At 39.5% G+C, this 16,235-nt stretch overlaps 1 protein-coding gene across 2 annotated transcripts in view; it reads left to right on the top strand.

The window, feature by feature from the left end:
* The window catches only part of eif4g3a (eukaryotic translation initiation factor 4 gamma, 3a), a 44,011-nt gene that overhangs the window by 22,809 nt on the left and 4,967 nt on the right, over positions 1–16,235 (top strand). For both annotated transcript variants that reach the window (XM_057361371.1, XM_057361372.1), the window contains exons 10-27: positions 2,065–2,152; positions 2,250–2,930; positions 3,010–3,095; positions 3,680–3,914; positions 4,101–4,225; positions 5,795–5,914; positions 6,165–6,314; positions 7,398–7,595; positions 7,768–7,914; positions 8,317–8,553; positions 11,744–11,848; positions 12,382–12,520; positions 12,796–12,899; positions 13,146–13,239; positions 13,336–13,456; positions 13,562–13,767; positions 14,787–14,905; positions 15,953–16,125. In XM_057361371.1, coding sequence (XP_057217354.1) covers positions 2,065–2,152; positions 2,250–2,930; positions 3,010–3,095; positions 3,680–3,914; positions 4,101–4,225; positions 5,795–5,914; positions 6,165–6,314; positions 7,398–7,595; positions 7,768–7,914; positions 8,317–8,553; positions 11,744–11,848; positions 12,382–12,520; positions 12,796–12,899; positions 13,146–13,239; positions 13,336–13,456; positions 13,562–13,767; positions 14,787–14,905; positions 15,953–16,125 — 3,128 coding nt within the window. The remainder of the gene's footprint in view (positions 1–2,064; positions 2,153–2,249; positions 2,931–3,009; positions 3,096–3,679; positions 3,915–4,100; positions 4,226–5,794; positions 5,915–6,164; positions 6,315–7,397; positions 7,596–7,767; positions 7,915–8,316; positions 8,554–11,743; positions 11,849–12,381; positions 12,521–12,795; positions 12,900–13,145; positions 13,240–13,335; positions 13,457–13,561; positions 13,768–14,786; positions 14,906–15,952; positions 16,126–16,235) is intronic.

Here is a 16,235-nt window from a genome sequence, read left to right as displayed (position 1 = left end):
CCTGCACACAAGGGAAAGTGACGTCTGCGCATACTCCTTCACCTGCTCTCCTTGCTGCCGTGTGGGCGTGCCTTTCCGGGAGAATTGTCCAATAAGGGACTAAGAAAAATTGTTACGAAACAGTTTTATATGTTCGAAAAAAACTTTCCGAAACCTGTACGATCGCTGGGGGAGTGTATTGAGCACAGAAATACTACGTAATACGCCCAACTCGTTTTTTGACAAATTGACCATGTTAAGCATGAGAAGACAGCACGTTTAACATTGTAAAGAAGTCAGAATGCATGACACACCACTGCACCACATCTTTATTTTTTTCTGCGGCTGTACACTTAAATTTTTAAATTACTTTAATACTACCATGATACCGTGCACAAATAGTGTTGTCATATTGCATATAATACTTGGTATAATCTTGTTCAAATTCCCAAAAAACATGACATTACAATATTATCATGTCCGAAAAACATGGTATTACGATTATGTTTTAGTCCCGTTGAGTTAGCTGACACTCTCCATCTGTTTATTTCTCTCCATCTCTGTTTCTCCGTTTGTACAGAAGCTGGCGTTTACTTACCCAAATGATTAGAATTAGCCTTGTTCTAGACATTTTAGTAAATCTCCTGTGGTTTAATCTCGCAGACAATAGTGCCGCATACAGAGAACGAGAGCTAAATATCCACCGCTGTCTGATATAATGTGTAGTTTAACCATCATCCAGGCATTCCTGCATCTAAACACATTATTACAGAAAACAGAATATCCTTAATTGTTCTTATATGTTATTAATTGTGTGCCATTAAACGACCTTTGATGACTCTGGTTACAAATGCTTTGAATACAATGTAAGAATTTGTAGAGTTACTCCTGGGGTTTTCAATGGTTTTTTTATTGTAATAAAAAAGGCTTTTGAAAAGGTTTTTAATTAGTAAGTAGGAACAGGAATCATTATTTGTTCAAATTAGTTCCTGGTTCATTTGGCTTTGCTCTCCTCGGGACTCAAATCTAATCTACTTACTTTTTGGTTGCACATTATTTTACAGTACGTGTACCTATAGTGTACATACAGTGTACTTTCCTAAGGAAGAACTGGGTAGTATATGGTAACTACATGGTATAAGTTTAGGTTTAGGGGTAGGTTCAGGGTTAGTACCTAGTTTTTACCCAGTTATTATAATAATAAGTACACAGTATGTACATGGGAAACAAGACTGTAAAATAAAGTGCTACCGACTTTTTAGTTCACAGTTCAGGTGTAATAATGTTGCAATATACATTTCATGTTCAATCGCCTGATAAAAAAATCTGTTTTTATTACAATGCAAACCCCATGAGTAATTCTACAAATTCTTCCTTAGTTTGTATTCAAAGCTTATGCTATTTGGACTCACTAAAACTTTGTATTATTGCCTTCTTTAAGAGATAGTTCACTCAAAAATGAAAATTCTGCCATCATGTACAAAATTCTCTTGTCATTTCAAACTTTTCATAACATTCTGCAGAACACAAAAGAAGATATTTTGAAGAATGATGGTAACCGAACAAAACCGGCATCCATTCACTTCTATTGTATGGACACAAAACCAATGCAAGTGAATGGGTGAATGCCAGTTAACAGCATTCTTCAAAATATCTTCTGGTCACACTTCAGTATAAGGGGCAATTCTCGCTATTAACAAACCAGTAACTACAATTTTTTCCCCAATAAACTCTTAATTTCTTGCTTATTAATAGTTAGTAAGGTAGTTGTTAGGTTAAGATATTGGGTAGGATTAGGGATGTAGAGTATGGCCATGCAGAATATGTGCTTTATAAGTACTACTAAACAGCCAATATGCCAATAAGAGGCATGCTAATAACAACTGGTTAATAGTGAGAATTGCCCCCTATACGGAAGTGTTACCTGGTTAGGTAGTGTTACCTAGTCATGCAGGTTAAAAAGAGGGTGAGTAAATGATGACAGAATTTTCATTTTTGGTGGAACTATCACTTTGAATTGCTTGTTGTATTCCTCAACTATAAGTCGCTTTGGATGTTTGATGTGTCTCTTTTACCCAAATGCAGGCAAGCAACTGTCAGACATCAGAGCAAACAGCATATGTCCCACCTCAAAGACTCAGTCCTGCAACTATAGATGGCAGACCGCACTTAGGTACAACTCAATTCCTACTTTTGCTTACAGGCTTTTTCTCATAGACACATGTGTCCTGTGTTGTTGTTTCACGCTTTCTTTCTTGCCATATTCATAGATGACAGGCCAGCAGAGGAGCCAGTGCAATCTATATCTCCTGGATCTAAGCTCCTCGTAGAGAAAAGAGAAGCCGGAGGTCTTCCATTACTAGAATCGTCTTCTCCAGATATAATCCTGACTTCCTCCAGTGTTGCTTCACATCCTGCAAGTGGCTGCATTGTATCCACCTCTGCAAGAGAACCTGAATTTCATTCTCCCACAACCACCACGACTCAAATATATAAGGGCATATCTGGCAAGGACCCTCTCTCAGAAACATCTAGTATGCCTACAATACCCTCACTGTCCCTCAAAGCCGTAAATGGCCATGCTGATTTTCCATCAGGCTGTGAAGAACCAGAGATCCAGGAAACCTTACAGACCCATTTGCCATGTGAGGTTCAGACGTCAACCTCAGGTACATCATCCGTGGAGGAATCCCATCAAGAAGTTCCAGTGGCCTTGGAGGAGCTCCAGGCAGAGCACCTCACTTTATTAGCTCCACCTGTGCCCTTGGTACCAACCATACAGGCCTCTTCAAGCACCACCTCTGTCCTTGCGCCACCACCTGGTTTGACACGGATATTGCAGCCCCCCGCTGGAACCGAGGCAACAGAGCCAAACAAGACCTCAAATGATGTTCAACTGAAGGCTCAGGACACTTTGGAATCACAGACTCAGAATAACTCAAAGTTTACAGGTATGTGTTAACTTGGTGTGGCGATTTTAAGTTCAAACTCTTACGAATATCAACCTTGTTTTTCTTCGTTTCATAATAGCCCAAGCTGTTTCTGCTGTACCAAAGTCTTGGATGACACCAAATGAAGAAAGTCAGATGGTGGAAACGCTACAGAAGGAGAATGAGGTGAGATACATCTGTGAATTGTTGAAGGGATAGTTCACCCAAAAATGAAAATTCTGTCATGAATTACTCACTCTCTAGTTGTTCCAAACCTGTATAAATGTCTTTGTTCTGATGAACACAAAGATATTTGGACGAATGATTGTAACCAAACAGTTCTTGGCCACCATTGACTACCATAGTAGGAAAAATTACAATAGTAGTCAAAAGTGCCCCAGAACTGTCTGTCCTACATTCTTCAAAATATCTTTTTTTAAAGTAATTTTTCCTACTATGGTGGTCAATGGGGTCCACGAACTGTTTGGTTATAGGCATTATTCCAAATATCATTCTCTGTGTTCATCAGAAAAAAAGAAATGTCTCAAAGGTGAAGACAGAATTTTTATTTTTGGGTGAACTGTCCCTTTAAGGGTTTCCTCAGACTGATGTGTCATCTAGTCATTCACATCTATGGCGATACCCCTCCTATAAAGCGTTTCCCTATGAGCTGACATTGTTATCAAAATACAAAGCTATCATGCAGTCATCATCTCACATAATAACTTTAGGAATTTGTAGTAACGCTTCTCTTATTCACATCACATCAGAAGGAGGCCTCAGAGGAAAGCTTTGCTGAAGATGAGATGACTACTCAACCAACCTTAGGGACTTACAGCAGCCCATTTCCAGTGCCTGAGCACCAGGAGACGATCTCGGAGGAGAACGGGGAGACAGAGGTGGAGCCTTTGAGGAACGGAGTGGAGACGGAGAGCACAGACAGCGGCGTGACACTCGGGGGCAGCAGGGGATCCATGTGTTCCCCCACTCCACTCATGCAGGAAGGTGAGACCTCCTACCTCTGTTTTGGTCTCTATTTAGTGTCGATGCTGAGCAGTATTGAATCATTTATTTATTTCGATTTATTTATTCAGTGGTTTTTCTTAAATAATATATTAAACCTGTATTAAATTACGCTCGCAAATTTCTTAACATACTTGACCTACTATAGCTGGTCTCATTCCCTTCCAGGTCTCGTGCAAGCTAATGGAAAGAGGCAGTACGACCGTGACTTCCTTTTGGGCTTTCAGTTCATGGCCGCCTGTGTGCAGAAACCCGAGGGTCTGCCTCCCATCAGTGATGTGGTGCTAGACAAGGTGCGCTTTGAATTATACTCTTAAACATTTATATTATATAGACGGTTTCAAACATAAATAAAGGTTACTGCGCATGCAAACTTTTGTGGCCAAAATTTAACTTCCGGTACACATCTGCAAAGAAATAGATTAGTAGATTATTTCTGAAAACAAGCGAAAGACATAACAAGTAAATTCATTAGCTAGCAAGTAAAAAGCATGTCTAGCCAGTAGTAGTTTGGGTTACCAGTAGAAGAATCCTTACTTGGCTAAACTTAAATGTGACAAAGTTACACGACCGTTTCAATTGTTTATTGAATCAAATTAACACAATAAAATTCAACAAGTTGTTTAGTTATTTAATACAATTATGATACAATAAAATATTAATAAAAATGTATATTCACATAAATGTATTACAATATATTTAGTTATATTATTAGCCACTAGCCGGAAGTGTGGAACTTTGGGCCAGGCACGCGTGCATCCGATGAAACCGTTTTTATTATAAAATGTATGTCATTACAAATGTACAACATCTTATCATATTTAGCTCATATATTTAATTATTAATAATATTTATTATTATTAAATATTTTTATACATTTATTACATTTGACATTAAATTTGACTTCAACTTTGATAAACCCTGGGTTAAGTAATTATTAATTTTAAGAAGTCATTAAAACACTTCATGTAATGTAATGTAGTTGTTCCTTTAATGTTATTAAGCTTATAAATATTCAATTGCCAATGTTTATCCAGAGTTTATGAGTGTACTGTGTGACATCCCGAAACCTGACTTCATGGGATTATTAACTAAGCCTGTGTAAAGTACGAATAATGTAAAACATGCAAATACAGGCATAGTTTCCTCTTGCTGTGTTAAAACCCTGAAAAGTCTGGTACACTCCCCTGATTTGTAAACTTCAGCTGTGCCTGCGCTGCTATGAAACTTTTCAAAGTGCTGTTTCCATTAAAATTGCATTACGATGATGTCACACTTGGCAGTCGGGTTCATTTAGTGTAAAGAAAATAAATGCTCTGCCCTGTTTTATAAACATCTCTAGTCAAATCAGTAGATTTGAGAAAGATCAGAAGATGAGATGAATGTATTTAAAGCACAATTTCTATACGCTTTCTCAGTTTCATCTGTAGGGACTTGTTTGTCTTGTTTGCACACGTTGTACTTTCGGTTTGCCATTTCAATTCCTAGTTTAGAGCCACTTTGCATGCAGGCTCCTTCACATCTGTTTCTGGATGTTCTTGCTCCTTCTGTCAAAAGATGTCTGGAGTGTGAATTGAAAAATGTCATTGGTATATAAACTGTACATGGAGCTGGTCTCAAGACAGATAGTTTTCCCTCAGAGCTGTAGAGATGGGCTAACAGTGTTGGTTTGGCTGATATGAGATCAGTTTCTTCTTAAAGGTTGCGATTAAACATTCAGATTGGAATATGTGTGCTGTAGCTTCTCCACAGATCCATGTAAGAGGGAGGGGAGAGAGGTCTGGTGTTTCATTCATGATACTGAGTTTGTTTCTCAATGCGCCCCCTGCTGGCTGTCGTAAATATTGTATCTGCTGTTTCAGATAAACCAAAACAAACTGCCACTGAGAGCTGTGGACCCCAGGCTGATTTCCAGGGGTCCTGACTTCACTCCCGCTTTTGCAGACTTTAGCAGGCAGATAACAGGTGGACGCGGAGCTCCGGTGAGTGTTAAAAGAACACGCTATGTTGTGAATTTAGACATACTTAGGGCTCAAGGACTCTCCTTAGTATTCTTATTAAGTTACAACTATTTTATTCAAAGAAAGCATGTTCGTTCAATATTGAAATAAAGATTACGTGTTGTGTTATGTGATAATCTATTTGTTTAGTAAAACAACTTTTTCAAAAAGCTGTTGTTTAACTCCACTCCACTCAATTCCACTTTTCGTTTTCCGTCTTGTTTTTCCAAAGCCTCTAAATGTGCGACGGCTCCCACCACGTAAGATCATCGTAAACGTTTCTGTCAACAATGATGTGCAGCTCAAGAAGGCCGAGAACGCCTGGAAGCCTGGAATGAAGCGAGAAGGCTTAATAGATGATCCGGAGACCCTGAAAACCCAGGTATTGATTCCTGTGCTTTTATCATCATTAGTGTCATGAACTGGCCTTTTTATTGTTTTATACTGTTGTATGAGGTCTACTTATGACGTTTGCGTGGTTTTTACATTCAAAAACAATAATTATAGGCTATTTTCTACCCGGGTTTTGAGATCGGCTCGACAAACGCTCGGTTTTACTGGGCGTGCCGCATTGAAGACTTGGAAGTAAACGCCTACTGCTATGATTGGATAGCAGTTTGCGTAGTAAACTTAGTTGGAGCCTTCTGTGAATTTGGTTAGACACGTAACGTTAGGTTACACATTTTTAGGACATATCAAGCGATCTCTAACAAAGCAATAGTGATGCATAGCACAAAAATGTTTTACTCACATAAGATTGCTACGCCATTCCTATCGGATCCAATATTGACGGCACAGCACTGCTTTTTAATTTTAGTCTCTCCACAAATCCAGCGTCGACCTGTGCCTTGTTCACAAAGGAATCTGCGGTGAAATGAAGCGAATAAATGCTCAATGTTTTACCCACGTGAGCTGGAACGTCTTTAAAAATATACTTCAACCACGCATTGCTAATGTCGGAAACCGAAGGAAGGTTATGCAACGACTGTGTTCTTCCACAACCTGGCACTGCACAATATTTTGCGATCTTTAACGGCATATTTATTGCTTGCTCGTTCTATCTGGTCATGCGCAAACCAGTGGGCGGGGTTAGAGAAGTAGTCGTTGATATTCTTCTGTGGAGGCGGTGTTCAACCTATTAACGACGTCATCGACATTCCAGGACCTGGCGTTCGCTGGGCCTGGTGTCAATAAAAGTTGTAATTTCAGTAACAAGGGCGTTTCAGTTCTGACACATACAGGGTGTTCGCTTGAATGATACGATTACTTCTTATATAACAAAAGCTCGGGTTTAAATTGATGTCTTAATTCATGACACCTTTAAAACGGTTACAATGAAGAAAAACGCTTATGTGAGGTTATGCTTTTGTTCTTTTTAAAATCCTTTGAATTTGGTTTCATTGCTCTTCAGAAAGGGTCTTTGTTTTATCCAAAGTTTAAAGTTGTTGCTTTTCTGGCACTCCAGGAGTTGTTCCGGAAAGTCCGTAGCATTTTGAACAAGCTCACGCCTCAGATGTTCCACCAGCTGATGAAACAAGTGACGGATCTGACCATCAACACAGAGGAGAGGCTCAAAGGAATCATCGACCTTGTGTTTGAGAAGGCCATCGATGAGCCCGGCTTCTCCGAGGCCTACGCCAACATGTGTCGCTGTCTGGCCACGGTACGTCCTAAGCAGGAATGGACACAAGTACACAAGTATTAATCAATAAGCGAAAAACAAAAACTTGAATTCTCACCATACTCAATTTACAAACAGTGTTTATCTTTTCATTATACACTACGTATTCTTCTGTACGTCATGGCTATTCCTTTCTAATTTTGTCCTATCATAGCTAAAAGTGCCCACGTCAGACAAACCCAATACTTCGGTAAACTTCCGGAAGCTGCTATTGAACCGCTGTCAGAAGGAATTTGAGAGGGACAAAGTGGATGACGTTGTGCTGGAGAGGAAACAAAAGGAGCTGGATTTGGCCACATCGGTAATGATTCTCTTATTCATTATCAGACTCAATTTAGAAACGCTAATGGCTATTCGTACTCGTGTCTTTTGGCTTTTCAGATGTGATTATTATTTACATATGTATTACAAGTATTCTCTTTATAAGCTCTTTGTGTGCCATTTAAGCTTCAAAGTGAAGCACATAAATATTATGGATATTTTTTTAAATATTTACTCTATTTAAAATGATACGTTCATGAAATGGGATTTAAAAGTGCAGTTAGTATATAATCGGTTATTAATCCTGGCAGTCCCTGGGAATCCAACTCATGATCTTGGCATCACTAGCGTCAGCTAATTGAGCTACAGGAACAGATTTCTATAAAGATGTTATTGAAAGAATTATGGGATTCAAATAAAATGCGAACTTATTTCCTCTCAGCCTGCAGAAAGGGAAAGATTACAGGAGGAACTTGAGGAAACGAAGGATAAAGCCCGCAGACGCTCCACTGGAAATATCAAATTCATCGGCGAGCTGTTCAAGCTCAAGATGTTGACAGAACCTATCATGCATGACTGCGTGGTCAAGCTGCTGAAACACCATGATGGCGAGAGCTTGGAGTGCCTCTGTAGACTCCTGAGCACCATCGGCAAAGACCTCGACTTCGAGAAAGCCAAGGTAATTCGCGGAACAGTTTATTATTGTGGAACCATATCGATTCGTTTTTATAAGTGGTAAAAAATAGTTTGTGTTCACTAGACAGTTTTGGAAAACTGTAAGTGCATCCAAGGTTGAATTTTAGTTTTGTTGAAGTAACGTAATATGGCCATGATCCTTTTGGCTTATATAAGCATTTGGTTCTCAGCATAAAGTTTAGTCTGACGCCTTTTCTGGCCAAAACGTTTGTGTGCGCAACGGCCTAGCTTGTCCAAGGCTGAGAAATAGGTTTGTTTAGCTTCAGTGGACTCTCAAAAGCTAAGGGATCTATTTTCAGTTGAATGCTTAAGTAACCACATAATCACAGTGGTTCGCTTGTTGTTTTTTCGGCACCCCTCTGTTATTTATTTGTCTATATTAAAATGAGCTAGTAATGAATCGGCTCAGTGCCCTAGAAGTGCAACACTCAGCAGGTGACTTGAGCTCATGCTGTAGGGTGTTAACTATTATACACATAGAAGGAGAAACAGAGTTCAGTCAAATATATCGGTTATATATCAAGAAAATTGCTTAAATTCAATTTACAAGTTGGGATTAAGGGGGTCATATGGCGTGAATACGTGTTTTTGTGTGTCTTTGGTGTGTTATAAGTTGCCCATGCATGTATTAGACATGTAAAATAGCATAAATTAAAGTGTCGTAACAAAAGATGCATTCTATCTTAAAACGAATGCTCTGACCTGCCTGAAACACCTCGTGTAACCACACCCCCACAAATCTTAATTTTAGTGGTTTTGAAACCTTGACTCTTTCAAACCTCGGTATACCTTGAAACCAGTATTCGACCCATGACTAGTTCCAAATATGGTAAGAGGCGTTACATTTTCGTGACACGCTTGCAGTATTCGACCAATAACTACGCATTGGTTAACTGGCCAATCATAGCACACCTCGCTTTTCAGAGCGATGAGCTTTGTAAAAAATCTGCACGTTTCAGAGAGGCGGGGCAAAGAGGAGATACAAACATGCACAGTATGTGGAAAATAAAGCGCTTTTGAACCTTAAATGGTGTATACACATTGCATTACATCTAAAACAAACTATAATATTCGTTTTAGCCGTGTCATATCACCCCTTTAAAAGAGATTTTAAGATTTTCATACAGCTTCTACCAAACCCCAGATGTGACTTATTGGCCATTGTAAAGGGTGGCTTGTTCAAGCCCAAAGAGGCCTGGGTGCGATTGATGAAAGACTATTTTATTGTTTTTCAGACAGTTAGCACACTCGACTGGTCCCTAGATTTTGTGGGATTTTGGTGGTTTGGTGTAACAACACTGATATCTAGAAGGTTGCTGGTTTAATTCTCGCAAGGACCAAATCAGGAAGCATCACTTTTGTGCTGTTGAGCAACACGAATGATTGCTTTACGGCGACTGAATGTATTATATATACAGCTGTGGAAAAAATGTGGAGACAATTTCAAAAACCATTTTTAGTTTTTCTGAATTTACTATTTACAGGTATGTGCTTAGATAAAGTGATTCTTTTTGTTTTATTGTGTGAACTACTAACAATATTTCTACCAAATTTCAGATAAAAATATTGTTTCTATTTGCATTTATTGGCAGAAAATGAAATCTGGAGAAACGGGTCAAAATAACAGAAAATATGCTCTATGTTTTTTTTCAAGCTCATTTTTGTCAAACAAGTTCATATTCACTTTTAAGTAATACAACACTCATATTTGTAAAAAATATGTGATAACCTTGATTTTTATGACGTTTTTCATGTGTCTTGTCATGCTGTCAGTCTTTCACATTGTTGTTGGATGAGTTTGTCACTCCTGAGGGTTTATTTTCTTGAAATTCAACAGACACTGGACTGGAATGGCCACAATACATCTAGAAATGCTGATGAAATGAAAATTTGTCATGTCTCTTAATTTTTTTCGCAGATGTGTATGAAAAGCTGCTATGAAAACGTTGCAATTTGATTTAATTTAGTTTGGCATTTCTGGAAAGGAGTACAGTTTACAGCCTACAGAAAATTTCCATATAAACATGCAGCATTTGAATACAGTTGTATGTTATTCTAAGCATATCCAGGCTGCGTTCTTGCATTCTAAGACCCAAACTTAAAAATGTTTCATAATGAAATTGATAGTGTTTCGATGAAGGTCCAAAGCTTTGCCTTTGTCTTGTATTATACCTTGCGCCAACCTTTTCTTTTAAAGTTTCAAGGGCACCTCTTTATTCTCACGGCATTGCATAATGGTGATTTTTATCTTTTAATGTGATTCTGACGATACTTTGACATTTCAATAAAGTACTTTCAATTGACATTTTGTAGAGAATTCAAGCAGGTGAAAACACAATTGCAAGTCACCTTGCAATAATAAAAAAATAAGAAATAATGTGAGGGGTGGGTATGTTTTTAACACTGTACACAGAAACACACACAGACCAAATGCTTTCCAGCTGGGCCGAACACACTGCCATGAAGTCTGGAGCTCAGAGTTAGGCAATAGAGGTATGAAAATGGTCCTCTCTCTTCTCTCTCTCTCTCTCTCTCTCTCTCTCTCTCTCCTCTCACTCTCTCTCTCTCTCTTCTCTCTCTCTCATCTCCTCTCTCTTATCTTCTCTCCTCTTTCTACTCTTCTCTTCTCTCTGGCTCTCTCACTCTCTCTCTCTCTCTCCTCTTCTCTCTCTATCTCGACTCACCTCCTCTACTCTCTCCTCTCTCTTCTCTCTCCTCTCTCTCTCTCTCTCTCTCTCTCTCTCTCTCTCTCTCACTCACTCACTCACTCACTCACTCACTCACTCACTCACTCACTCTCTCTCTCTCTCTCTCTCTCTCTCTCTCTCTCTCTCTCTGACCTTGCAGCTGCAGCTTCAGGAGTCTTTCAGCTTGTCTGGTCGGGAAGTAGGTTTTGTGCTTATTGACCTGGATGATTTAAAATCAGACTGCAGACTACGACAACTCCATAAAGCTTCTAGATTATGGACGGATACAGACAGATCAGTCTGTGCTATATGACTGTCCATCATCTGTCATGTTAAAAAATGATCGGTCTTCGTTTGTAATCAATAATTTGGCAAATGTGTTAGAAAGTGGCTGTTTGGAAATCAGAGTAGAGTATGTTAGTGCAGAGTCTGTGATAGTCCACTGATGTGCTTTCATAACCACTGCACCGTTGTGTCCTTGAATAGCCCCGCATGGACCAGTACTTCAACCAGATGGAGAAAATTGTCAAAGAGCGCAAGACGTCGTCACGGATACGGTTCATGCTACAGGATGTGATAGATCTGAGACTGGTGAGTGCCGCCGGGATTTCGATTGGGTTTCGTTTGCGTGAGTTGAGAGAGCGCGCTGATAACCACTGCCAAAAGTTTATAAATGCCTGGTTTCAGTATAAGCAAAAGAAAACATCAAAAACATCTGCATGCTGACGTTGGCTTTTCATCTATGACCCCTTTAGCACTACAGTACGGTAGTATAATACAAATGAAAAGTTATATTTGAATCTTTCTCTTCAAAGTGAAGTATGATTTTTGTTTTAAAATACTTTGTCTGCTCCCATGCTTAATGTGAACCATTTGTGAGTTTAGTTCCAGAGAAATGTAAACAGTTTCATTCTGTGCCACTTTGACGACGCCTTTATATGCTTGAGCAGATCAACATGTAAACTTCTGCCTCAACCAATAGTGTCACTTTGGGGAGGGATCTTTTGTTTTATTGACCAATGGCAGTTGTGGGAAGCCTGTTTGGAAACGATCATTTGTAATGCTAGGCATTGCATGTTTATTAATGAGCCAATGTCTCACACTGGTGTCTCTGTGTATATCAGCATAACTGGGTGTCCCGGAGAGCAGACCAGGGTCCTAAAACCATAGAGCAGATTCATAAAGAGGCCAAGATGGAGGAACAGGAAGAGCAGAGAAAGGTTCATCAGCAACTTCTATGTAAAGACATGAAGCGGAGACCAGGTAAGACCCACAGCACTCCTTCAGATATAACAGGACAGTATATTCAGAGATTAAAATGGGAAAAGGTAGCTTAAAAACATTAGTATGAACATCATGCATGGACAACAGCATGCTTTGCGAATAAAAAAAGCTCGTTGATAGAGGAGAACACTTGCAGTAAATGGTTAACCAGGTTTGCTTCTAACGCTGTTGGGTTTGTTTATTTGACCAGCGGTAATGTGGTAGGCTTCCGATTGCGATTTGTGTAACACGCTGTCCTGTTGTCATGGTTACAGATCAGCGGGATCAGCGCTCGCAGAGAGACGAGACGTGGAACGCGGTGCCCACCACTAAGAACAGCAGAACCATCGACCCCACAAAGATCCCCAAGATCTCCAAGGTGATGAGATGGATAACTACACACACTCAAGCATCACTCTTATAATAATGATCTATTGACTGATCAATGTTTTTAGAAAGTGACTGTGGGAAATCTGATGTGTCAGCACAGTTTCATTCATAAGACATTATGCTGCCACCTGCTGGTTGAAATATTAAAGGCGTCGTGGTATTTGTGATGTAGTGATGAGGAAGTAAAACCCTCTCTCGTCCTCTCTGTTAACCCCCGATCAATCCCACACCACAGCCTCAAATCGATGAGAAGATTCAGCTGGGTCCACGCGCTCAGATCAACTGGATAAAGGGCAGCAGTGGTGGAGCCAAAGCTTCTGGTGACTCTGGTGAGGAAACACACAATAATGTTGGGACTTTTAAGCCACACTCGAGTGTATAAAATGAAGTTTTACATTTCTGCATGTGTGCATTCGTGTTGTCAGATTTGACGCGTCCTGCCGGTAACACCTTGAACCGGTATTCAGCACTGCAGTCATCCACAGCTCAACTCAGCCCACCGCCATCCCAGAGTCCTGATTCTGACTCCAGACGCACACTGGGAAGGTAACCAACATGCAACAAAACATGTAGAATTTCAGTTTTTGAACATCTTTATTCAGGTAGATGTTATTCTCATTAAAGGTTTGCTATATTTTTATTGTGTCTCAGCCGCGGCAGTACTGGTCGTGAACGCAGCGAAAAGCCTTCGAGTTTGGGCCCGTCCCAAACAGGGCCTTACAGCAGAGGTGGCATCACCAAAGAGCAAACAGACAACGTGAACCCTGAGGAAACGGTCAACTTACAAAACACAAACCGCAAGGCCAGCATCTCGGAGGACAAAAAAGAGACGGAAAACAGCAGGGCCACAGAGACAGGTGAGAAAAGACACACACTTGATCTTTCTCCAAAATTTAAAGTGAACAAATGTAGATACACAATCTAAAAACACATCAAACCTCAGGAGTGACATACTGTAAAGTCATCCAACTGCATGTGAAACAGCGATGATAAAAACTGTGATAAAAATCGAGGTTATCACATAAAAATTGCTTAAAGGTGCCGTTTGTAACAATTTTACAGTAAAATATCCAAAAACCACTACGCTAGTGTTATATATTTTGTTCAGCTGAATATCTCAAATGTTTCCAACTACTTGTAAATCATGAGAAAATCGTCATTCTAAACAGTGACACGGGGCTGTGCGATCGCCTGTCAATGGCGTCATATCCGCGTTCCCCTTTGTTACCGCCTTTACTGACGTAGAAACCGCATGAAGTAGTGTCTAGCAAGCCACTAGCTTTCTTCGAGCAGTCACTTATTTATGGACCACAATTATTCACAACATTTATAGAACTTTACCTCATCCGCTAACATGATTTCTCGTTCCCGTCTGATTGATGGCCATCATCGGTGGAGTTGAAGACAACAGATCCCATCATTCCACGCTCCTTCACAGCGTCATCAAGCTACGGCATTGTTGTTGTTGTGATCGTTTTTACAAACTGCACCTTTAATACATGTTGTATTGCTTAAAAGTAATTATGAACTTGTTTTCTCTGCAGTATTTGAGGTCTGAAAAAATACAGAGCATCTTTTCTGTTATTTTCACCTCCAGTTTTCATTTTTTGCAAATAAATGCAAATAGAAACAGTATTCTTTTTATTTGGTAGAAATATTGTTAGTAGCTCAAACAAAAATGGTCATTTTACCTAAACACATCTATAAATAGTAAATAGTCTCCTTCTCTGTAGTAACCTTCTCTGCGGCTGAATGTGTAACTAACTCAGTTACATACAAAACATATTGATCAAACAAAGAATTTCATTGCATTGCAAGCATGACAATGAAGTTCTTGAATATATTCTAATACTGAGCTTATGGACCTTTTGCTTAGGAGTGACACCAGAAACTCCAGTCACCATCGTTTCAGAGAAGCCCGTCCTGTCTGAAGAGGAGATGGAGAGGAAATCCAAATCTATCATCGATGAGTTTCTACACATTAATGACTACAAGGTAAAAAAACCTGTTAAAGGGACAGTTCACCCAAAAATGAAAATTCTGTCATCATTTTCTCACCTTCGTGCTGTTCCAAATCTGTATAAATTTCTTTGTTCTGATGAACACAGAGAAAGATATTTGAAAGAATGCTTATAACCGAACAGATCTCGCCCCCCCCCATTGACTCCCATAGTAGGAAAAATTACTTTATCATTTTTTTGTTCTGTTGAACACAAAAGAATTTGAAGAATCTAGGACAGCAAACGGTTCTGGGACACAATGACTACCATTGTATTTTTTCCTACTATGGTAGTCAAATCTGTTTTGTTACAAGCATTCTTCCAAATATCTTTCTCTGTGTTCATCAGAACAAAGAAATTTATACAGATTTGGAACAACTCAAAGGTGAGTAAATGATGACAGAATTTTCCTTTTCGGGTGAACTTTCCCTTTAAACTGTTAAAGGAGCAAACTGAAAAGTACATTACAGGGCGAGTTTCTTGTATAAATATATGCTTTATGGCCAAAAGTACTGTATTGAAATCTCCTTCAATTATTGGTCATTTGGTCACAACATTATTGTCTGACTTACTGACGCTCTTGTGTCTAAATAAGAGCGGATCCCTACATCCATATTTCCTTATCTAGTGAATAAATTCCAGCTGTTATAGCAGCACAGGGAGGAGATAAGTGCTGACTGACATGTTTTTGACAGTAAATGTTCAACAAGAAACATGAGCGTCAGGGAGGTCAAGCCCTGATGATGGTTGACGGGCCTGGCTCGCTGATCCACTACATCCCAGAGGTGCTCAGATCTGGACTTTGTGTAGTAAATCATTTTTATATGGACCTCGCTTTGTGCACAGGGGCATTGTCATGTATTGTTATTCTGGAAGAGAAGAGCGCTTCTTTAACTGTTGCAACAAAGTTGGAAGCATGGAATTCCCCAGAATGTCATGATGTGCATTTGTTTTAGTGGAATTACTGGAATCGGCAAACTTGTGAAGCCATGACCTCAAATGTGCAATTATATTAACGCTTGTGTGCTGTGTGTATGTGCAGGAAGCGGTGCAGTGCGTAGTGGAGATTGAACAGCCCTCTCTGCTGTTTGTGTTTGTACGTGTGGGTCTGGAGTGCACACTAGAGCGCAGTCAGATAGCCAGAGAACACATGGGGCTGCTTTACTATCAGCTCATTCAGAAGGGCATCCTGCCCCATTCACAACTCTACAAAGGGTGAGTATATAATGTATAGTAAATACAAGTTTCTCCCTTAACATGAACTTTAATATTTCAATTATATTAGTTGATGTATTTTGAATATAGTAACTCAGTTGATGTTTGAC

Source organism: Triplophysa rosa, linkage group LG20, assembly GCF_024868665.1.
Source record: "Triplophysa rosa linkage group LG20, Trosa_1v2, whole genome shotgun sequence".
NCBI lineage: Eukaryota > Metazoa > Chordata > Actinopteri > Cypriniformes > Nemacheilidae > Triplophysa > Triplophysa rosa.
This window is presented reverse-complemented; position numbering and strand designations above follow the sequence as displayed.